Source organism: Leptodactylus fuscus, chromosome 2, assembly GCF_031893055.1.
Source record: "Leptodactylus fuscus isolate aLepFus1 chromosome 2, aLepFus1.hap2, whole genome shotgun sequence".
Taxonomy (NCBI): Eukaryota; Metazoa; Chordata; class Amphibia; order Anura; family Leptodactylidae; genus Leptodactylus; species Leptodactylus fuscus.
Window position 1 is genome coordinate 241,881,058 of NC_134266.1, and position 25,137 is coordinate 241,906,194.

The 25,137-nt window shown below is 41.3% G+C and overlaps 1 protein-coding gene across 4 annotated transcripts in view; it reads left to right on the forward strand.

Moving 5' to 3' along the window:
* The window catches only part of DCLK1 (doublecortin like kinase 1), a 289,553-nt gene that overhangs the window by 253,721 nt on the left and 10,695 nt on the right, over nt 1-25,137 (forward strand). For all 4 annotated transcript variants that reach the window (XM_075265954.1, XM_075265952.1, XM_075265953.1 and 1 more), the window contains 5 exons: nt 5,199-5,332; nt 5,632-5,709; nt 7,720-7,816; nt 9,433-9,513; nt 10,954-11,067. In XM_075265954.1, the coding sequence (XP_075122055.1) occupies nt 5,199-5,332; nt 5,632-5,709; nt 7,720-7,816; nt 9,433-9,513; nt 10,954-11,067 (504 nt within the window). The remainder of the gene's footprint in view (nt 1-5,198; nt 5,333-5,631; nt 5,710-7,719; nt 7,817-9,432; nt 9,514-10,953; nt 11,068-25,137) is intronic.

Consider the following 25,137-nt stretch of genomic DNA (forward strand, 5'->3'; position numbering starts at 1 on the left):
GTGCTGGGGTAGGGAGCGTCTCTGGTCTGACGTATATGCTTTTTTAAATTTGAACAAATAAAGATTTTCAATTTTATACTCGTGGATGCTGGATTCTTCAAACCTTTCCATTATATGTTTATGACAAGCTTTAGTGTCAGACAGGGGTATCATTATGTATCATAGAAAGATACATAAGAGACCCATCAAGTTCAACTCAAGATCCTACAGTGTTAGTTCAACCTTCGAAACAAGAATAAGGAGCCATTGACTCATTCCTTATGTGATAAAGATTTCAGTGCTGATTCAGCTGAATCCTCCTCATGTCCGCTCTCCACTGCAATTGCATCATTCACATGATTTCCTTATTGTGAACAGGTTATCAGGAGGACACTACATGTATGAGAAGATAACCTGACCACAATAAGGACATCATGGCTGGTTATCAGGAGGACACTACATATATGAGAAGATAACCAAACACAAAAACAGACTCAAAAGAGTCCAAAGATAAGGACATTCAACAATATACATGTAAATGTTGAATGTCCTTATCTTTGGACTCTTTTGAGTCTGTTTTTGTGTTTGATTCTATGTGTTTTGATCGGGACATGTCTGTCATGATGGGGCTAGTTATCTAGAGTCGTGCATGTGCTGTTGAATGATTTCTCTGACTCTTGTGTGCTATGTTTTCAATATATGAGAAGATAACCTGACCACAATAAGGACATCATGGCTGGTTATCAGGAGGACACTACATGTATGAGAAGATAACCTGACCACAATAAGGACATCATGGCTGGTTATCAGGAGGACACTACATGTATGAGAAGATAACCTGACCACAATAAGGACATCATGGCTGGTTATCAGGAGGACACTACATGTATGAGAAGATAACCTGACCACAATAAGGACATCATGGCTGGTTATCAGGAGGACACTACATGTATGAGAAGATAACCTGACCACAATAAGGACATCATGGCTGGTTATCAGGGGGACACTACATGTATGAGAAGATAACCTGACCACAATAAGGACATCATGGCTGGTTATCAGGAGGACACTACATGTATGAGAAGATAACCTGACCACAATAAGGACATCATGGCTGGTTATCAGGAGGACACTACATGTATGAGAAGATAACCTGACCACAATAAGGACATCATGGCTGGTTATCAGGAGGACACTACATGTATGAGAAGATAACCTGGACACAATAAGGACATCATGGCTGGTTATCAGGAGGACACTACATGTATGAGAAGATAACCTGGACACAATAAGGACATCATGGCTGGTTATCAGGAGGACACTACATGTATGAGAAGATAACCTGGACACAATAAGGACATCATGGCTGGTTATCAGGAGGACACTACATGTATGAGAAGATAACCTGACCACAATAAGGACATCATGGCTGGTTATCAGGAGGACACTACATGTATGAGAAGATAACCTGGACACAATAAGGACATCATGGCTGGTTATCAGGAGGACACTACATGTATGAGAAGATAACCTGGACACAATAAGGACATCATGGCTGGTTATCAGGAGGACACTACATGTATGAGAAGATAACCTGGACACAATAAGGACATCATGGCTGGTTATCAGGAGGACACTACATGTATGAGAAGATAACCTGAGCACAATAAGTACATCATGGCTGATTATCAGGCAGGGACACTACATGTATGAGAAGATAACCCGACCACAATAAGGACATCATGGCTGGTTATCAGGAGGACACTACATGTATGAACAGATAACCCAGACACAATAACTGAGCTTCTGACAATTCCCATACAAAAAAAAACTATCACCACTAAAATATTAGAAAAAAATTGTTTAGGCTGAAGCCCCACATAGTGTAAATGCCGCGTTTTGGCAAAAAACACAGCATTTTACAGTCCCTGCAATGTGGATGGAATTCTAGTGAATCCTATCCACACATGGCAGAAAAATACCCGCAGAGGAAAATCCTGCAATTTCCAAAATCATTGTGTTTTTGTAAATCGCAACATGTCAATTATACCTGCAGAATTGCTGGTGGTTTCCATATAGGTATAATTGCATCAGAAAGTATGCAGAGGAATCTCTCTGTAAAAATGACTGTGGGAAAAACCACGATGCATTTCTGACAGGGTTTTTTTCCGCAACATTTTTTCGCTTCTCCCGTCAGGTGAGGCCTTTGTCTAAAGCTGCAAAATTTTTAATTACATATATTTGCAAAAAAATTTAAAGTTTCGTAGTCTAGATATTTAATATTGTTACAATATTTGGAAAACCCCTTTTTGCTAAGGTCGCACGCAGCAAATCACTGCCAAAAAAACGCTGTGGAAAAGACCACGGGGGAAACGCAACACGTTTTTTTAACAGCATTTTCACAGAAAGTCTGCAGTCTTTCTGCCTCTATATGCAAAACTCTGGTGTTTCCGTAGGTATAATCGACATGTTATGGCTTTCAAAAATGCAACATTTTCGCAACGTGGATCCTCGGCCTTAGATTTAAGCCCTATATTGCAGATTTTTTTTCTCTTGTTGCAGATTTTACTGCATTTTTTATTCTTCGCCAAAGCAAGAGTGGCTTTAAAAGGAAGGGGAAATATAAAGGAAGCTCTTATACTTTTTCCTCCTGTTAAAACCATTCTTGACTTTTCCAAAAAAAAGCATCAAAATCTGCAACAACAACAAAAAAAACAGCTTTCCGCAACGTGGAGCTAAGGTAGCCACGGACACATTTGAAGAATAAAATACTGACTAATCTGTATTTCTTCTCTATATGGTGGGATATGTTAGCTAATCCCAGAATTAACATTTTACATAGTATTATGGCACTCGAAGGAGTTTCTTTTCTTAATTGTTTCCAGTGTCTTCCTTTCACTGCCAGGAACAGGCCGAATTGCTAACATGGCATTTTCTGCTTTTTGTTCCAAAGCAAATTATTACATTGTTGGTTGATTGTCGGCTAGTTGGCAGGGCTCGGCAAAATTGTGTTGTTTTTCTTTTCGCTAGCTTGCAATGTGTTTAACATATGCCTCTTTGAGCTAAATTGGGATAAATAGGAGGGATAATGAGGCGGCCGCTAGACTTGTACAGCACTGTAGTTGGACTAGGATTGTGAAATTGTCCTGCTGATTAAATTATTATGTTCTCATGATATAATGCAAAAAGCATCTCAATTAATTGGGAATGACTACTAAGATTCCTTACAGGTCTGTCCAGCAGGAAGACAAACCAAGCATGAACTCTCTGGTTTGGCAACCAACAACATAAAGGCTGAGCTTTGTGTCTGGATGAGCTACAACATATATCATCCGCTGCTGCTTCGAAAGCAAAAATGCTTTGATTTATGCTACAGTAATTATCAATATATTGCGGTAGATTTAGAGAGGTTTCTCAGAACACCGAGATTGATCTCCATTTAATCGTTCTGCCTTTATTTAATGTAACTAAATCCATGTACATCCATAGCCATCTATCCTATCCATATGGGTCTGCAGAGCATAAGCCTACATTATCATTTATTGAAGCACAGGAGATTAGTGGATTTATAGAGTTTGTACCCCGGTAACCTACACAAGTGTCCTTCCATACCTTTAGTCCAGATATGTCATGAGATGATGAGCTTTTCAAGACGATACTGTTTCATGTCACAAAGTGATATCCTACATGTGTCTATGTGAAGCCATTTAGTGTTTGAGGGGTTAATTACAGAATTGAAATGGGAGTCTGTCAACAGGAAACCAAAATGGTCACATTGCATTGTAGGGGGCATTATGGTGAGCACCATCATGCCATTAGATGGTTCAGTAGATGCACCATTTTCTTGAAGAAGCTGTTTTTAGAAATGAGGCTTAAAGGGGTTGTCCACTTTCAGACCAATAAATGTTATTGTTTGTATAATACAATTTTCCTATATATTTTATGTATCAATTTGTCAATTCTAGATCTCTGCTTGCTGTAGTTTATTCTGTTAATAACTCTGTGGATAAAAATCTGACCATGGTGATGTGATGTACAGTCCATGGTCATGTGATGTACAGTCCATGGTCATGTGATATACAGTCCATGGTCATGTGATATACAATCCATAGTCATGTGATATACAGTCCATGGTCATGTGATGTACAGTCCATGGTCATGTGATATACAGTCCATGGTCATGTGATATACAGTACATGGTGATGTGATGTACAGTCCATGGTCATGTGATGTGCACAGCTCATTACAAGGCAGATGTCTGATTACTGTGCTGTGACTGTAACGAGCTGTGTGTTCACATGACCATGGACTGTACATCACATCACCATGGACTGTATATCACATGACCATGGACTGTATATCACATGACCATGGACTGTATATCACATGACCATGGACTGTACATCACATGACCATGGACTGTACATCACATGTGCATGGACTATATAATCACATGACCATGGTCAGACTTTCATCCACCAGAGGTAAGTAGGATGAAGGACAGCAAGCAGAGATCTAAAAAAACAAACAAAAACAAAAAAAAAAAAACTTTGATTAATTGATAAAGAAAGTACACTGGAAAATTAAAAATCCTTTTTATTATACAAACAATAACATTTGTCTTTCATTATTGGTCTGAAAATGGACAACCCCTTTAAGTGTCATGGGTGGTGTGTTAAAGACTTCAAGAGTTCCTTCTTGTGGTGTGACATACAGGCTCTGGTTCACTGCAGGGGATAGGTGTTAGATCACGGGGGGTCCAACCACTGGGATCCATAGCAATCAGAATAGGGAACCAAAAGTCCCCCTAAAGCCTCCTTGTAAATGGAGCACTAGTGTGCTTATGCTCCATTCATTGCTATGGGGCTACAGGGACTGTAATCTCCAGCAACGTCTGCACACACATAGAAGTGAATGGAACGCCGGTCATATGCACTGGAACTTCATTGACAAGGAGGCTTTAGGGGGATTTTTGGTCCCCTGATTGCTGGGAGATCTGGCAATTGGACCCCCAGGAATTGGACCCCCCTGTCCTGTGGATAGGAGATAAGTGTCCTTAATGGCACAACCCCCTTAAAGGTGAACAAATCTGTATTTCTGAAGACTTGATCAGAAAGGTATATATATTGGAAATGTGGATTCTGTAGAATTAGATTGGCGCCAAATATCTAATACAATCATTTAGAATGTGTTAAACATATATTGCCATTATTTTGTAGGTGTATGAGCACCAGGATGGCAGTAAATCTCTGAAGCTTGGAGACTTTGGACTGGCGACGGTGGTTGATGGACCTCTTTACACTGTGTGTGGAACCCCAACTTATGTAGCCCCAGAAATCATTGCAGAAACTGGGTAAAGCATGTCACATTCATACTTTGTATTGTAAAAGATCAACGTCATAGCTAGGTATTAATCCACGTGAAGCAAAGACTGAGCTAGTATCCCAACCAGTTGTTAAAAATACTGGCAATACTGATACCTTTTACCGCTCAGCCCCATTGAAACGCCCCTTTCCTCCAATCCTCAGTCTCTAATGTTGGTACTTTCCATGGATATGTATGACTACCTTCTTATGGCATTTGGTTCAGTCTCTAATATTATTAAATGCATTATAAATGGGATGTTTTACTGAATCTTTTGTATTTGCTCAGATATGGCTTAAAGGTGGACATCTGGGCCGCAGGCGTCATTACTTACATCCTACTGTGTGGCTTTCCTCCATTCCGTGGGTAAGTTTCCTAACCCTGTATTATATATCCTATTAATATTATAAATGTGAAAGTTTGTGAGTTTGGATGTTTGTGGCTTTGTGTGTTCGGATGTTTGTTAGTCAATCACGCAAAACCCGCTTGACCGATTTGGCTGAAATTTCCCACAAACATAGTTAATACACCCCATTGCGCAATAGGCTACTTTTCGTCACAATAGCGCTCATACGTTTTTCCCAGGACCCCCACAAACCCCAAACTCACATCACTATCTCTGCAATCTCACACACTTTGGACCCCGATTTGGCTGAAATTTTCCACAAACATAGTCCCTACACTCGATTGCGCAATAGGCTACTTTTCATCACAATAGCGCACATACGTTTTTCCCAGGACCCTTTGGATGTTCGGATGTTTGGCGGTCAATCACGCAAAAACCGCTCCACCGATTTGGCTGAAATTTTCCACAAACATAGTCCCTACACTCGATTGCGCAATAGGCTACTTTTCGACACAGTAGCGCACATACGTTTTTCCCAGGACCCCCACAAACCCCAAACTCACATCACTATCTCTGCAATCTCACACACTTTGGACCATAGCAAGCCACAAAATTCATATTACCCCTTACAGCAGAGGTCAGCAACCCCTGGCACACATGCCAAGAGTGGCACTCCTGCCATATTTCACTGGCATGCCAGCAGCACAGGACCTGCAAGAGTTAAATAAAGTCTCTGCTAGAGCTGAGGCATAAGGACACTCCCCTTTGCGAGATGTGCAGGAAACCCAGGGGGTGGAGCTTAGTCGCTCAAGTCTCTGCCTGCTATAGTTATAGCTCCTGCCGAAGCTGCTAGCAAACTGAAAGTAAGAAACACACAGCTCCCTTCCTTTACTTCCTATTGTCATTAATGTCAGGCATGGGGTTATTAGTTTAGTGTTAGTAACTCCATGTACCTCACATTAATAGGAATAAACCCCATCATGTCCCTCATATTAACCCCTGTGTGCCCCATATAAAGGTTACTACTATGTGAGACATATGGAGGTACTAATAAAAGACCTCAGTAATGAAGATACTTAATTATTACCTCCAAGTCTCTCACATATCAGTAACTAGAGATGAGCGAGTACTGTTGGGATCAGCTGATCTGAACAGCACGCTCCATAGAAATGAATGGATTCACCTGGTACTTCCGCTTGGACGTAGCCAGCGCGCTTAACCCCCCGCGTGCCGGCTACGTCCATTCATTTCTATGCGAGCGTGCTGTTCGGATCGGCTGATCCCAACAGTACTCGCTCATCTCTATCAGTAACTCTTACACTGGGGTTAATGTGAGGGACATGATGGGGTTAATTGCTATTAATAAGAGGCGCATGGAGTTACTAAACTGTCATGCACAGGGCCAGACTTTATGTTGCTTACTCAAGAGTATCCTGTGCCCAAAACTTACATGTACTGGCGGAAAATAACAAATCATACAATGTCGTATATCAAAGTATATTAACCTGAAATACCTCTGTCCCAAAGTCACTATGTACAGTTTATACCAACACCGTATAGCGGCTGAAATACAAATTACATTCAACACAAAAGTCTCATGTGCTCTCAGAATTACAGCAACAACAAGATACACAGTTACATTTTATATCCCATACCTTATACACAGTACGAAAACCTTACCCGCGCCTGTATATACCCACTTCTACAATCACCGCAGACGAAGTCTTGGGTACCAGCTAGTACTGTTATATTTGGGGAATTCACTATTGTAGCTTGTATTTCTATATTAGTGATGGGTTATATGATGGGATATATAGAGCAGCGTAATGTTACATATCATGTATCAATCGTCAGAAAAAAATTCCGGAATTTAAAATGTCCTTCCAATTCCAATCCCCCTCCTAATCTGAAATCAGATGTACATGAGTGTATGCTGGGTATTATAGTTCTCCTATTTTCTGGCGCGGCAAGTGTTTTCATACTCCATGTTCGTCCTGTATATTATTTGATATTTTGTCTTTGTACATTAGAAGTGGAGATGACCAAGAAGTACTTTTTGATCAAATTCTAATGGGCCAAGTGGATTTCCCATCACCTTACTGGGATAACGTTTCGGAATCGGCTAAGGTAACATACAAACATATGAGACTATTTCTATTGGTCTGTATTATTTAGTCATAGTCATTTGCACTGTGTAAACTAATGGTAAGGATCATTTATAGATATTGGATATACATTTGGGATATTTTCTTCATAGCACACATCTGAAGAGATTTGGTTACTGGTATGTGGGTATGATAGTGCAATGTTTCAGACCCACTGTGGTCTACCATACTGAGCCATAGCATAGGCATTGTATGTGCTGCCATATAGTGTCTCTGATACACGAAAGTACATTAATAGTTCATAGAACTCTATGAGTGTTGTATTTCTGATGGAAAAATGCAAAAAAAAAAAAAAAATGGCTGAGGCCCCATATTGCGGAAACACAGAATTTTTTTGTTGCTGATTTTGCTGTGTTTTTTTTGAGCCAAAGCCAAGAGTGACAGCAAAAGGCATGGGAAATATAAAGGAAGCTCTTATACTTCTTCTATCTACACAACCCATTCCTGCTTTGGCTCAAAAAACCGCAGCAAAATCTGCAACAAAAAAAGCTGCGTTTCCGCAACATGGGCCTCAGCCTTAAGGAGCAAAAAAAGCAGCAACCATATCAGTGAACTTTTAGGATAAGTTCACACGGGGTATTTTGGACCGGAGGCCGCCTCAGGTTCTGATCCAGAATACAGGTAGCCGCGACTGGATGCCGGTGCAGTGCACTGGCATCCAGTCGCGCACTCTGCTCCGGATTAGGCCCAAATGAATGGACCTAGTTGGGAGGGAGTGTCTTCAGGCGGATGTCGCGAGGCAAATCCACCTAAAAGAATGAGCGTCTCTCTTCTTTTTCTGGGAGCCGGAACAAACGGCTCCCGGAAAAAAGAACTGACCAGCTCCCATTGATTTCAATGGGAGCTGTCTTTTTAGTCAGGATTTTGAGTCTGTATCTGTGTGAACTTACCCTTAGGAAAAAAGTTTCCATGTCTCATTTTAGGCTATGAGACATATCTGCTATATAAAATAGTATACACCCTTGCATTGTATGTGTAATACATGTGCACAATTTTTAGAGAGAATTTTTTCTTCTACAATGCAACAAGAATTTTTTTTTTGTTTTGGTTGGAATCGGATGCATTGGTGTAAAACGTGTTTCGATGTCTGTAAGATGGGCGCTAAACTTGGCATCTGGAATACAAGCAGATGCTCTGGTGACGTCAGGAAAACACATGATGGAAACTGATAAATTAGAAAACACTTGAGAGACCGAGCCATGAAGGAAATGAAATAAAAGTGAAATTTTATCCGTGGGAAACATCAAGAATTGTTAAGATAAATATTCTATGTATTGAATGCAATGTAACCTGAGGAAGGGCTGTTTAAAATTAAGAAGAAATATTGTAGTAATGTAGAATATACTGAGGTCTATCTGTTTTACAATCTCAGCCTTTGTTGATGGACCTTAAGCTTTTGCTCCGAAAATTGAAAGATTTTGATGTATACGCAAAACTAGATTTTTTTTCCAGATGCAGATGTTTAGTGATTTTTTTTTTTATTCATAATGCCCATGGCATTGCTCTAAATGCAGATTAAATTTTATATTGCAAATAACACAGTCAATACAATCGAGTTTTTTCTTGTTTCTTTTCCAGGGATTGATCACCATGATGCTGCAGGTAGATGTAGACCAGAGGTATTCTGCTCTGCAGGTTCTGGAACATCCATGGGTCAATGTAAGTGTGATGTAAATGTGAGCTAAGTAAAACCTAAGCCATACACAAGGACTCACGCAGCAAATAGGCAACAAATGTGTGACTGCTATGGTGCCCAGTTCTGGTTGGTCCTACCCCTATCGCTATTAGGTAGAAAAAGTCTATACAGGACTACCCTCCCCTGACGATCCACATGATTTTCATGATACTACGTCACAAGATTTCCATCTTGTATGTCTTTATGTGCATAATCCACTTGTAGCCTATGAAGGGTTTTGCTTGCATCTTGCAATATTGTATTGAATTGATTTAATGAGAAACTAATATCATTTTGAGCCACTTCAGTACATGAAGAAGAGCCATTTTCTGATATGCCCATGTGATACACAGATATATCCACTTTTACCTTAGCTCAAATTTTGGGATCAGAGTTTCTCTTCTCAGGATATCAGTTGCCGTTTTGTCTCCTCTCCCTTCCACTTCCTGATTTTCAACTCATTCTTGTTGTAAATGGCACAGTTATATGTGGATTTACTTACACAGGTAACAGAGACAGGGCTCCAAGAAACTTGACTAGCTAAAAAACTGAAAGAGCTGTTCAGAAAGAGATATAGAAGAGATAATAGACGGCTAGGAGTAGGGATTCAGTCATCATTCCGATCTGAAGCAGGTCTGTAACTTAGGCAGCTGGAACACTGAGGAAAGAAACTTAATTATATCTGGGAAACGGAGCAAGATAGATAAAGAAATATATTGGTTAAAACACTTAGGTTGACTAAAGCTACAAGTCTGATAATGATCCTTTAAGCTAAGGCCCCACAGGACATCCTGCAGTCAAAAAGCACTGGAGGAAAAACTGCGGCGGCAACGCATCACGGTTCTTCCTGCAGCGCAGAGTTTTCCTCCGTGAACTTTCTGATACAATTATATCTATAGAGAAACCACTGGTGTTTCCGTAGATATAATTGACATGCTGCGAGTTCCAAAACCGTACCGGTTTTGGAAATCGCGGCATATCCGCACCACGGTTTTTACCACATAGTAGGCATAGGATTGGCTAAAATCCCATCCACTTTGCACATACTGTAAAACACCGTGATTTTTCCGTGGTGTTTCCGCTGTGGGCAAATCACAGCCCATGGGGCCCGGCCTTAGATGGGAATGTGCCTATAAGGATTCAAGTTTTTTTTGAAACACAATACAGTATTGTAACCTAATAGCAAAACCCTTTACCTGGTGCAATTGACAAAATAACCACTGGGTGGCTAGGCATAGACAGATACATAATATTGTAAAATCATGTTGTTTTAAAAAGCTGGTCATCTCACACCAAGATGAAGGGTAAGGAAGGACACATCTGTAAATGACAGCTGTATCAGCCATTGTAATACCACGCTAATAACACATATAACTTATGTGTACATGACGTTCTACTAATAAATTATTAATCTATCTGTGCAGGATGATGGTCTGCCTGAAAATGAATACCCATTGTCAGTAGCTGGAAAGATAAAGAAGCATTTCAATACAGGTCCAAAGCCGAACAGCACCACTGCTGGAGTCTCCGTCATTGCAGTAAGTAAACCATACCTACTCCTATAGCAAACACACCCGCATTATACAGCATTAGACTGGATGTTTCTTTTATAATCCATGATTTAGTAGTTTGGTAAGCTTGGTTATGTAATATTAGGCTATAGTTCATACACTAATATTAGGCTATGATGTTGTATAAGTTATTAGTGCATCAATGTATCATTAGTTTTAAGAATATTCCCCTAATAGTGAATACTACAGAGAAGAGGTGGGACAAAGGAGTAGCTAAAGCTCTACTGGGTGTATAGGTATGATCTATCGGTGATCTATCATAGAGGACTATTGATAGTGTTGGGCCACTAGCTGGTATATATTAGCACACTAGGAGCTTTGTAATATATATAGGAATAGATTAGGACATAATTCTATATAAAGAAAGTTTATCCCATTGGTCTTTGTAGATACATGCTATACCACCATTTAAGTGGGAAACACAAGTATGTAAGCTACGTGGTCAGACTAGTTGGACTTCTTAGTCTTTCCCAGGAATCCATATTGTTTACTTCTTCAACAATAAGTAACACATCACATGTATAATACACAGGAAAGCTCTAGATTCATAGGCTACCAACATATGGAGTATGCATCAAAATGTATAGCTGCCACTAAATATGAGCAAGTCACATGTATAAAATGTAATGATCTTTCCCATTGTGATAAGACTAGTCTTACAGCCATTAAAAACATTTAGTCTGGGCAACAAGGATCCATTACATACTTCTAATGTTTTCCCTAGATTAACGCCATTTGCTTTGGAGCAAGAAGCCCTATGAAAATATTGTGCTTATTACGATATGTCTTACAAGTCAGATAAGACAATGACGTAATATACATACAGTTTTTATTATTAGTCTTGTTTGTTGTAATGGCAGCACCAGTGAAAACCTCCTGATGTATAGAGGCCTAATAGTCATTGACGTAGGTAACACTCCTATGTAGGGTCATGAGACTAGACAGGTATCCATTAATTTCAGTGGACCAATGGATACTCTGCAGTGAACGCCAGAAATACCGTACCACCTTCTACAGTTAGTCAGTAGATCCGGACTGGTAGGAGAACGATACAGATTCAGATTTTTAGATTTCTCCCCAGCCCGGCTCAGCTTGATGGACAATTTTCTCCCTTTATAGGTAGGTAAGGAGACCTGTCAATGTAGCTGAACAGGGTAGGGAAAACCCAGCAGGGAGCTGCCCAGATGACTATCCTCTCCGTTCCCAGCTCAAATTTAAAGGAACACTAAACCCACAAGAATCAATCAATCAATCAGTCTTCTCCTTCTCTAATACAAGTGGTTTCTCCAGGAGCCTCCCTGCTGTGCCCCGTCTCCAGTATGACAAAGGGCTCATTAAGACCCTTCCCATATCTAAGCCTTACACCTTTTGTTGGTCTTAGGCCAGTGATGGCGAACCTTTTAGAGACGGAGTGCCCAAACTGCAACCCAAAACCCACTAATCTATCACAAAGTGCCAACACGGCAATTTAACCTTAATAATGTGCGGATCCACAGTTGCACACAATTACAGACCTGCAAGATATGGTCATACGAATGGGGCTTTATAGAGCTTTCTGCTGCACTGTGACCCCCACACAGTACAATATGCTTCACTGTGACCTCCACACAGTACAATCTGCTCCACAGTGGCCCCCCACACAGTACAATCTGCTGCACAGTGACCCCCACACAGTATAATCTGCTCCACAGTGGCCCCCACATGGATGGGTGTCCAAAGAGAAGGCTCTGAGTGCCATCTCTGGCACCCGTGCCATAGGTTCGACATTATGGTCTTAGGCCAAAGATGGAGCAGCCCAATAGGAGATAGAACACCTTTATTCTCTGTAGGATTTCTAGAACATTGTGTCAGATTCATGAATTCTTCAGGCTGACAATAGTGACGGCTACTATATTTCTACCGTACCTTTACCGTACCAATTCCCATTCCTTATGGTGTGGCATATATACCATGTAGATCTATAGTGCTGTAAGTTTCGTTCAGACGAACTGTGGGTAGTCCATGTTTACCGTGTCCATTTTTGTCCAGAATATGGACCGTTAAACACAAGCATGTTACACTTGTCTGAAATGAAATCTAAGACAAGCACAATACAAGTAGGCCATAATGGCACCTCTTAGAAAATGGAAAATCTGAAGCCAGTAGCTTGCTCCAAGCATTAGGATATCCTATGTATTCCAATGAAACGTCTTAGCTTCCATGTCACTCATCTCCAGTCGGGGCCAGAACTGGCAGGGCAGCAAATACAACTCTTGAATGAGAACATGACTGTTGACTAAATGTTTAACGTTCCCCCCGGCTGCTTACTGATAGATGTGCTATTGCTGAATGTGGGCTGTGCGTATTGACCCTGCCGTGTAGGTAGAAAGGCATCATTATGTATTAGCAATGCTTATTTTATTTTATTCTGGAAGCATGAAACTTACCTGTTCTCATTATTTTATTTCTTTTCAGTTGTTGGCTTTCTACTTACCTTAGTACTATGCACATTTTCTTACTTGCATGCTTTTTTTAAGTGATTTCTCTCCAAGTTATTCTTTGCACACATGCACATTGCATAGTTTCTGCTCATTGCTCATATGTATTATGTTGTCATTGCTCACATGGATAACAATCGAAGGCAGCAGCACTCTGCAATAAATCCAAGGACCGCCAGCACGCTTGTCCATGAGAGGGATCGGGCAATTCCTTCCTAACTTCCTAACAAACCAGTTATGCATTCGTTTCTCCTGTTTTGTTTTTTTTCTTGCTAGCCTGTTGAGTGCTGTAGTATGGATCAACGCTGTGGTATTGAAGTAAGCATTCCACAAGATTGATCTTATTAACCAGAGTATCCGCAAACTGGTTACAATATTTGGAAAATATTTTATTTTGTTGCTATGCTGATGGACACATTTTCATTATTGGCTTGTTTTGGGGGCAGTGGACACTAACGTGTGTTAGAGGGGTTTTACGGGATCGTTCAGAAATGGGGCACGGGAGGAAAGTACCATAAAATAATAATAAAACTGGAAAATTTACTTAGATCCCCATACAGAACACTATTACAAACACATAAACAACAAGAATGTTCTGATGGTTGTCCCAACCCATTGCCCAGTCCTTATTCTGAAAATATATGCCCAAAATACACAAATGGCCCATAGAAGTATCAGTGAAGTCTATAACAAACAGTTACAGCTAACAGCAAAATCTAACACAATCAGTTTGTTGATGGTTAGTTGTATGGGACGAACATTCGTAGCTTTTTTTAAGAACAGTTGTTCACCAAATGTTCAAAATCTGCCACTTCAACAATCTAAAGTCTGATGTGTATAAGCAGCATTACCCTTCATTCACATCTGCATTCGGTATAACGTTTGGGGAGTCCGCATGAGGACCCCCCCAAATGGAATACCGAACACAACTGCAAGCGCTGTGCAGTAAAAGCACACGGACCCCATAGACTATAATGAGGTCCGTGTGCTTGCCGCACGCTGCCTGCACTAATCATGCGGACAGGAAAATAGATTGTGAACTACTTTCATGTCCTCATGATTCCTGCGGAAATCTAGTGGAAAACACACGGACCCCCATTATAGTCTATGGGGTCCGTGTGCTTTCACTGGCACACCGCAGTTGCGTTCTGTATTCCGTTTGGGGGTTCCTCATGCGGACTCCCCCAGACAGAATACCAACGCAGATGTAAACGAAGCCTTAGCTACTCCCAGTCCACAATCCAGTCTACAATCCAGTGGTAATGTTGAACTACATCTGACTGTAATACAGGGCGTATCAGTATACAATTAAGGTGGATTCACACCAGTGCTCGAATTCCGTTCAGGGATTCCGTCCCACATTCCTCTTGAAAAACACGGAGAGAAAAGTCCTACAAACAGGACTTCTCTCTCTGCATTTTTCGGGCAGAAACCAGGCAGAAACCCAGCGGACCCTATAGTCTATGGGGTCCGTGGGTTTACTTGGGTAACCGCCTTTCAATCGGTTTTTCGGGTCCCCAAACAGTCCCAAAAATGGAAACCGAAGGACAGGTGTGAAGCTAGTGTACAAACGCAAAGTACTATATATACAAAGTTTCTCAAACTTATATATGGGTTAAAGAGGTTTCTGGGATCAAGATTAAAAGAAGGAAATGGTGTTAAATTGTATAAATTATTGGGGAAAACCCCCCAATATTTTAACTCTTACTTTTCATGTGTTGCCACTTAAGTGCTCCCTGCCATGGTTTCTTTATTATACTTTATGACTACAGAGGGGCAAACCTGAAGATTCATTTAGTTTAAGGTTTAGATGGTTCAGCCCCAAAAATTTTCAGGTCAGAATAATAAAAGGAGACCCAGGGGTGGTGTGGAAACATGATAACAGTTATACTCACCTTCCTTACCTCTCCTAGGCTTCCTCAGGGTCCTCTTCTGGCCTCTTCCATTTAAGCATCACAATTTCGACATACCCCATGTGATTGTGACTGGTCCTCAGCAGTAACCCGAAGTGTGTGATTTCACCTAGGAGGCCACATGAGGACCTCGAGGATGCCCAGGATAGTTGAGAGAAGGTGAGTATAACGGTTTCCACAGCTTCCACTTTTTATATCTTGAGGTCTATAGAGTCCCCAGAGTATAATAGTAGCACTTCTGGTTCATGTGTGACAAATACCCAAAGATTCAGGTTCAAGTAAACCCTGAAACTTTTGGAAAATTCAGGATGGATTCAGTTTGTTCCGAATTTGTTCACTCATCTCTATATAGGACTGAGATGACGTTGACACATGTGAATCCGCCTCAGCAGTTTTTACACAATACCCCATCATTGCCCCATTCTTTCCTGATCCCAAATAACCACTTTGTGGAAAAGTTTCTTTTTTGTTGCAGATTTCACTGTGGTTTTCTGAGCCAAAGCCAGGAATGGGAACCATAAAGCAAGCTCGTATACTTCTCTCTTCTACTCCTGGCTTTGGCTCAAAAAACGGCAGCAAAGTCTGCAACAAAAATCTGCTTTTCCGTAATATGGGCCCTTAGCCTAAAGGTTATGTTCACAGTAGCTGTAGCTGATTGAGGATCAGAACAACAGACATAATAGTTTCCCAAACAAATGTTTGTAGGACTTTCCATTTTTATCCATCCTCATCCATTTCAGCTGCAGAAGGCAGTACTGTTGTTTCCTTTAAAAAAAAATGGAGAGCTAATGGAAGGGTCCTCCTGTTTTTGTTTCAGCTCTGAAGTAAATGAAGACAGATACAATGGAAAGTCCTGAGTGCGGCTCTGATTCTCTGATCAGAACCACAAGTGCTGCAAGTCCAACTTTTTTATTCAGCAGTATCAGTTTAAAAGAACAGCCACCTGATGGACCCCATTATAGTCGGTGGTGTCCACTATTTTAGTGGTCTGTGTGTCCTTTGTTCCGTTCCTCCAACGGACCAGAACAACAGACACAGCAACGCAGATGTGAACATAGCGTAAGTGGTTTAAAATAGCAATATTTCATTTAACCTGAATTTAATTGGACCTGTCACCTCTCCTGAGGTCCTCGTGAAGTAACAGGTCTGGAGCATTTTGTAGATCTGTATTGTGCTGTTCCTCAGTTATTCCTCCTATTAATGTATGAATACACTCACCGGCCACTTTATTAGGTACACCTGTCCAACTGCTCGTTAACACTTAATTTCTAATCAGCCAATCACATGGCGGCAACTCAGTGCATTTAGGCATGTAGACATGGTCAAGACAATCTCCTGCAGTTCAAACCGAGCATCAGTATGGGGAAGAAAGGTGATTTGAGTGCCTTTGAACGTGGCATGGTTGTTGGTGCCAGAAGGGCTGGTCTGAGTATTTCAGAAACTGCTGATCTACTGGGATTTTCACGCACAACCATATCTAGGGTTTACAGAGAATGGTCCGAAAAAGAAAAAACATCCAGTGAGCGGCAGTTCTGTGGGCGGAAATGCGTTGTTGATGCCAGAGGTCAGAGGAGAATGGCCAGACTGGTTCGAGCTGATAGAAAGGCAACAGTGACTCAAATAGCCACCCGTTACAACCAAGGTAGCCAGAAGAGCATCTGTGAACGCACAGTACATCGAACTTTGAGACAGATGGGCTACAGCAGCAGAAGACCACACCGGGTGCCACTCCTTTCAGCTAAGAACAGGAAACTGAGGCTACAATTTGCACAAGCTCATCGAAATTGGACAATTGAAGATTGGAAAAACATTGCCTGGTCTGATGAGTCTCGATTTCTGCTGTGACATTCGGATGGTAGGGTCAGAATTTGGCGTCAACAACATGAAAGCATGGATCCATCCTGCCTTGTATCAACGGTTAAGGCTGGTGGTGGTGGTGTCATGGTGTGGGGAATATTTTCTTGGCACTCTTTGGGCCCCTTGGTACCAATTGAGCATCGTTGCAACGCCAAAGCCTACCTGAGTATTGTTGCTGACCATGTCCATCCCTTTATGACCACAATGTACCCAACATCTGATGGCTACTTTCAGCAGGATAATGCAATGCCATGTCATAAAGCTGGAATCATCTCAGACTGGTTTCTTGAACATGACAATGAGTTCACTGTACTCCAATGGCCTCCACAGTCACCAGATCTCAATCCAATAGAGCATCTTTGTGATGTGGTGGAACGGGAGATTCGCATCATGGATGTGCAGCCGACAAATCTGCGGCAACTGTGTGATGCCATCATGTCAATATGGACCAAAATCTCTGAGGAATGCTTCCAGCACCTTGTTGAATCTATGCCACGAAGAATTGAGGCAGTTCTGAAGGCAAAAGGGGGTCCAACCCGTTACTAGCATGGTGTACCTAATAAAGTGGCCGGTGAGTGTATATTGAGAACCTGGGTTACTAGTTATGGCAGTCCCAATATAGACTGACTCTGTCCAATCACTACTGTCAAGTGGCAGACTGTGTAGGGATATACCTCTTTAAGGCTAAGGCCCCACTGGGCGGAAACGCAGCACAAAAGCGCTGCGGGAAGAAGTGCGGCATGAACGCATTGCGGTTCTTCCCACAGCGCTTTCAACAGAAAGTTCACGGAGTTTTCCTCCGCGGACTTTCTGTTACAATTATATCTATGGGAAAGCTGCCGGCATTTCTGTAGATATAATTGATATGCTGCAATTTTCAAAACCGCGATGGTTTTGGAAATCGTAGCATGTCTGTGCTGCGATTTTTTCCGCAAAGTGGACATTAGAGATGAGCGAGTACTGTTCGGATCAGCCGATCTGAACAGCATGCTCGCATAGAAATGAATGGACGTAGCCGGCATGCGGGGGGTTAAGCGGCCGCCCGCCGTCAAAGCGGAAGTACCAGGTGCATCCATTAATTTCTATCGGCTGATCCAAACAGTACTCGCTCATCTCTAGTGGACATGCGAATCCCATCCACTTTGCAAGTACTGTAAGACGCCGCGATTTTTACCAGTGGGGATTTTTACCAGTGGGGCCCAGAATAAGGCTAAGGTCCCGCGTATCGAAAGGCAGCAGAAAAAGGTGGCATCGTGTATTTTTCCGCAGTGTTTTTCATTGCAATTTCAAAGAATTTTCCTCTGCAGACTCCCTGCTCCCATTATACGTACACCGAGAACATTAGCGGTTCCGCAGGTATAATTGACATGCTACGATTTGGAAAACATAGCTTTTCCGTTTTACCCAGAATTCCATCCGATTTGCAGGTCTTTGCAAACTGGGGCTTCAGCCTGTCAAGTGAGATGGTAACAGCTAGTTGTTAATTTACCTTAAATACTCAGGAGTAGAGATGAGTGAACACTGCTCGGATCAGCCGATCCGAACAGCACGCTCCCATAGAAATGAATGGAAGCACCTGGCACGCAGACTTTGCCAGCGACCGTCCGCTTAACCCCCCGCATGCCGGCCGCTTCCATTCATTACTATGGGAGCGTGCTGTGAGCGTGCTGTTCGGAACGGCTGTTCCGAACTGTGTTCGCTCATCTCTACTCAGGAGGAATAACAGAGGAACAGTACGACACAGAATTATATAGAACTATATTATTATAACAGAATTATAATGGCTCCAGAACTGTCATATATCAGTGCAAGCATTTTGGCTTCGAGTTCGCTCATGTCAACCATTAAACAAACGGTAATAGACACATTGAGGGGTATAAGGCCAGTTATCTTGCATAGGTGGGTATAACTTTGGCATACAGCAATTTTTTTGCACCAAAGATACGCCACATTTTTTTTACTATGCTCACTCAACCCATTTTATGGAGAGGGAGAGACCACCTTCTCAGGTGTGTAGAGACTTATACAGTCATAGTTGCTCCACTGCAAGGGAACATGGGAAGAATATGCAAATCTGTCTCCCAAGATGTAAACAGGGAGACATCTTGGGAGACAGATTTGCATATTCTTCCCATCAACCCATTTTGAAATCGTGGCCTATGCAAAGTGCAAGATGGCCAGGGCAGGCACAAATATATTACAAGGCGAACCTGAAATCTGGCATAAGTTATAGGGGAAAATGACCCCTCTTTTACAATTAGAATTAGGCAAATCCTTCTTATGCATTGATAGAATACTGTCCAGTATGATGACCATGCTGCTGATATACTGTAAAATTTCGACAGTTCATCGCAGCAGTTTTATGAATGATGACCTTTATCTCATGTTCGGGGAATAGACTATATGTAGCAGATGTGCATCTGTCAACCCCAGACAATGCCAGACACAGTCGGTATCATTGTAACAAAAATCACTGCTGGTAACAATTACTGCGTATGCACGATCTACCAAGTACAGTGTAACTTAATACTGTACATTCTACATTAATTATAGGACAATGCTGCTGGGTTCATGAAAGCCATAAATTGACACATTACAATGAAGACATCCTGCCATTGGTAAACCATTACTACTACCGTAAGGGTCATTACCGCGGGAATGTCAGATCTATATTACCTAGAATTGTGGAGGCAAATAAAAATGAATACAAAATGAATTATAAAAAAAGGAACAATATGGTGGATTGTAATCTGGCACAGAGTTACGCGGATTACCCTATGGGGTGGCAGCTGTCAGATATAGCTCATGATAAAATGTCATCTACACTGTCATTTTCCAAAGTGTAGAAGAAAAGCACCAGAGGCCGCACATGGACCAGAGACAGAGAGAAACATAAAATCTGGAAAAATCCCTAAACTTTATCTAAGGAATACATTGACAAGTATGTATAGAGGATTAGTGCCCCTCTTGTTCATAGTCTGTGCTTGGTATTGCGGCTCAGCCCAATTCGCTTGAATGGAAGTGAGCTGTAGTTTTAAACATGGACGTCGAAGAAATCAGACCTATCTTTTTCCATCATCTGTTATCTAATATAATCCCTTTAAGGCCAGTATCACATCCTTAGAACAATCCTTTGTGTTCAAAATAAAAGGGTGTTTTAAAGACGAACCTTTCACCACCTCCAACAAGTCGAGTTTTTTCATCAGTTAATAGCTGCTGATCCACTGATTTTGGCACAGTTGGTATTTTTTCTCTAGTCACCACCATTCCTGAGCCATCAATGCTGTTAGTTTGGTCCCTGATATAGTATTTCTGTAATGTCAGTAGAGCAGTGTCAGGCAGGAGCAGACAAGGGGTGTGATTGTGAGCGCTGGCACTGGCAGCCTATGATTGGAGCTCTGAATCCCACCCCCTGCCTGACTCCGCCCAACTGACATTACCTAGCCTAAAGGGATTCTATCATTAAAATCAAATTTTTTTCTCGATTACACGTAGGAATAGCCTTAAGAAAGGCTATTCTTCTCCTACCTTTAGATGTCTTCTCCATGCAGCTGTTTGGTAGAAATCCCGATTTTAGTCTGTATGCAAATGAGTTCTGTCACAGCACTGGGGGCGGTCCCAAGTGCTCAAACAGCACTGGGGGTGTCCCCTATGTTGCAAGAGAAATCTCCAGCGCCGCCTCCATCTTCTTCAGGAACGGCCTCTCTGCATGTCTTCTTCCAGAGCTGGGTTCAAACTTCTACGCATGCGCAGTCGGCTCTGCCATCGGGACTCAGGCAGAGCCAACTGCACCAGCACGCGGCCATTTTTTTGTGGCCCTTTACCCCAGCTTACTATGTAAGCAGCCACAAGAAAATGGCCGCTAACACCAGGCGGGCATGCGCAGTCAGCTCTGCCCAAGGCCCGATGTCAGAACCGACTGCGCATGAGTAGAAGTTTGGACCCAGCTCTGGAAGACGTGCAGAGAGGTGGTTCCTGAAGAAGATGGAAGCGGCGCTGGACTGGGATGCCCCCAGTGCTGCGAGAGAACTAATTTGCATACAGACGAAACCCAAGATTTCTAATGAACGTCAGCGCGGAGAAGTAAACTAAAGGTAGGAGAAGAATAGCCTTTCTTAAGGCTATTCCTACGTGTGATCGAGAAAAAATGTGATTTTAATGATAGAATCCCTTTAAATAGTACAACAGGCACCAAAGCTACCTGCTTTTGTTGCTCAGTAATGGTGGGGGCTAGAGAAAATTCCAACTGTGCCAAAATCAGTGGAGCGGCTACTGTACAGATGCTAAGAACTTGAATTGATGGAGGTGATGAAGGGTCTTCCTAACTATGCATTCTGCTTTTATCATGAACCTTTTATTCTTTCTGGCACTGTTCCTTAAATTCCCGGTCCCCTTTAAACTTTTGTAAAATGGCCACCAGATTCTCAGACTACAGTAGAAATACTGTGAACTGGTAACTCTGACAAATCAGAGACAAAGCCATGAGCCGGCCCTACCGCCAAACCATTCCACCAGGCTTCATTTGCTGACCCTCAAGAGTATTCTAAACCACTGCACAAGTAGGTTCTCCTCTTCCTCATCTACTGTATAGTAATTGATGATGAGTCCTGTACATTGGCATGGAATTTTTTGGCCTATTCCTCTTCTAAGGAGCTTTCCAGGACTCGAGTGTAGGTCATCAATATCAGATCGGCAGGGGTCCAATACTCTCAAACAGCTGTACGAAGCAGTTTCAGCAGTCACTTCATCAACCAGTGACATCATATTCATCTGTCACATGAATGGGACTGAGCTACAATACCAGGCACAGTTGGTATACTAGGCACGCTGCTGTGAAGAGGCCGCTGTACATGTCTGAAGACTGCGAGGGTGAGAGGTCTTCAGTAACAGACTCCTGGACAACCCTTTTAAAGGGAGTCTGTCAGCAGGAAAATCAGTATTAAACTAATGACAAGTACTTTGTAGGGCGACTTCTACACTTTCCAAATATGTGTTTCTTATTCTGCATTGCAGCTCCATTTTTATGAAAATCAGCGTTTTATTCTTAGGCAAATTAGATAATGCGAGCTTTAGGGGCATCTTCTCGCGTCGTTCTCTGCCCTAGATAACCATCCCTAACAAAGTGTGACAAAGTGGGAGATGTCACTCAGGGAGTGGGGGCAGTGCTGAGTGGAAGTTAAAGGTGATTATAGAAGAGGGTGAAGATCTGGCTTTAGAGGACACCTCCCCCCCTAAAGCCCTTGTCAGCTACTTTGCATAAGAATACAATCCTGATATTTATTAAAATGGAGCTGCAATGCGGAATAAGAAAGACTCTCCTACAAGGTGCTGTCATTAGTCTGAGACTGATTTTCCTGCTGACAGACTCCCTTTAAGTTAGAAGTACCTATGAAAATTTGTATTTTCTGTTATAGCTGCACAGACATGACAGTTTTTCATTATGGGTATCTGAGCCCCCTCCTAGATCTTGTACAAGGGAGCCAATAAAAAAATCGGTACAATAAAAACATCATCTTCTCATTGGCATTGGACACGTTAAGAAGATATTCTAAGAAGGAATGAACAGTACACTAGGGGGCGCTATAACAAGTATATAAAAACAACATCTAGAAACAAAAAAATAGAAGATATTCCCACAGAATAATGATTTACAGCTCCATCATATATAATGCATACTGGCCACTTTCCTTGACAAGACCACCCCCGAGAAGACCACTTTTCAATGCAATTTTTTGGTGGTTTTCACTGTATTAATATACCATTGATAGTATAGAAGGCAATAGCCTATTATATATAGTATAACTGTGGGATCCAATGTTTAGTAGAGTTCCCCTAAATTGTCTGGCTGCCATTACCAGAAGAGCGCAGAGCCCCTGGCTTAGGTACTCCTATGGGATTCATGGAGGCTGGGATTATTAGTGTCGTTCACTTTTTCATAAGCCACATTCACAATGTTCTTCCTATTCCATAAATGTCTATCTTCTGCATTGTGCCTAGATTTTGCAAGCATTTAGTTATATACATTCCCAGCCACATAAGATCATGGGCCAGCACCCAGGGGTGTAGTTATAAGGGGTGCAGAGGTAGCACTTGCCATAGACACATGTCCAAGGCTAGGTTCACATCTGCGCCAGAGTATAGATTACATGGAGGACTTTTCTCTCTGCTGGTTTCAATATAAAAACGGCCCAACAGACACCCTGGTGATCCCCATTATAGTGTATGGAGTTCACCGGTGTCCGTGGGTAATTACTGTTTTAGCGTTTTGGCTCTCTGGACCCGAACGATGGAGATCCATGTGCAGATGTGAACTTAGCCTAAACAAGGTCCACATCTTACTAGAGCGCTACATAACTCTTCATGTACTGTAGTTCACTGTCAAACAGGCTGATGACAAGTTATTCCAGTAGGTGGCAGCATTAAACCATAGCAGTATCATCTGTTCTTCTGGTTTCATAGAGCTAGACAAAGAGCATCCTTATATTAACCTTGTTCTTGATACCGGTTTACCAATTCCTTACAAAGGGTTAATTCTAGGAAAGTGCCCCTCTGGGTTTCCCATTACTGGAATAAAACAGCTGTTCTCAGAATTCTCCATTTCTGATTTAGTGGCTTTGTGCACACTTGGGGCAATTTAATTAAGAATGACGATTCTTAACTCGCCAGAATTTTTGCGTATATAAGTGCATCAGATTGTAAATTTGTGCCAGTCAGGAACTAGTATAGATATGTGATATAACTCAAGTTTATTGATTTGTTGTAAATCTGGTGAACTTTGACACCCCCATCCTGGCCCCCTAGATTCCTGCCCCACTGCACCCACTGTCTAAAAGAACGGCGAGCGGGCCACGAGACGCAATGCCAAACTAAGGCTCATTTCTGGCCACCTTCTAGATGCCTTAGTAAGTGTAGGACAGTGAATGTAAATCTGAATTGTATCTGATACTTTTGTATGGTGGTGACGAAATTCTTCACTTTAAGCGACTACAGTTATGGACAGTCTGTTGTGAGCAGAATCTTAAGATCGTAGTCTGTAGATAAAGGACAACTAGACAGGAAGCCATATAATGATATTCTTCAGTATCAGCAGAGTATTGTTAGTTGTAGTCATTGTATTAGTAAAGTTGTTAGATTAGTAATGTAGGTTTTATATTACTAGTGTGTTTATAATAGTAGATTTGTAATTATATTAGAAGACTTGTTAGTCCTAGTGATATAGTTATTTTAGTAGAGTACGGTAGTTGTTATATTGGTAATGTAGGTATTATATAAGCAGGGCAGGGTTTATGTACTAGTGTAATGATATTAGTGGACTTGTTATTATAGTAGTCTAGTTGTACTTGTTATATTTGTTGAATAGTTGTTATATTAGTATATTAGTTATATAAGTAGAGACATTGCTTTGTTAGTAGTGTTGTTGCTATATTAGTATAATCAGTATTATATTAGTATATTCAGTATTATATTAGTATAGTATTTGCTATATTAGTATAATCAGTATTATATTAGTATATTCAGTATTATATTAGTATAGTATTTGCTATATTTGTATAATCAGTATTATATTAGTATAGTATTTGCTATATTAGTATAATCAGTATTATATTAGTATAGTATTTGCTATATTAGTATAATCAGTATTATATTAGTATAGTATTTGCTATATTAGTATAATCAGTATTATATTAGTATAGTATTTGCTATATTAGTATAATCAGTATTATATTAGTATAGTATTTGCAATATTTGCATAATCAGTATTATATTAGTATAATCAGTATTATATTATA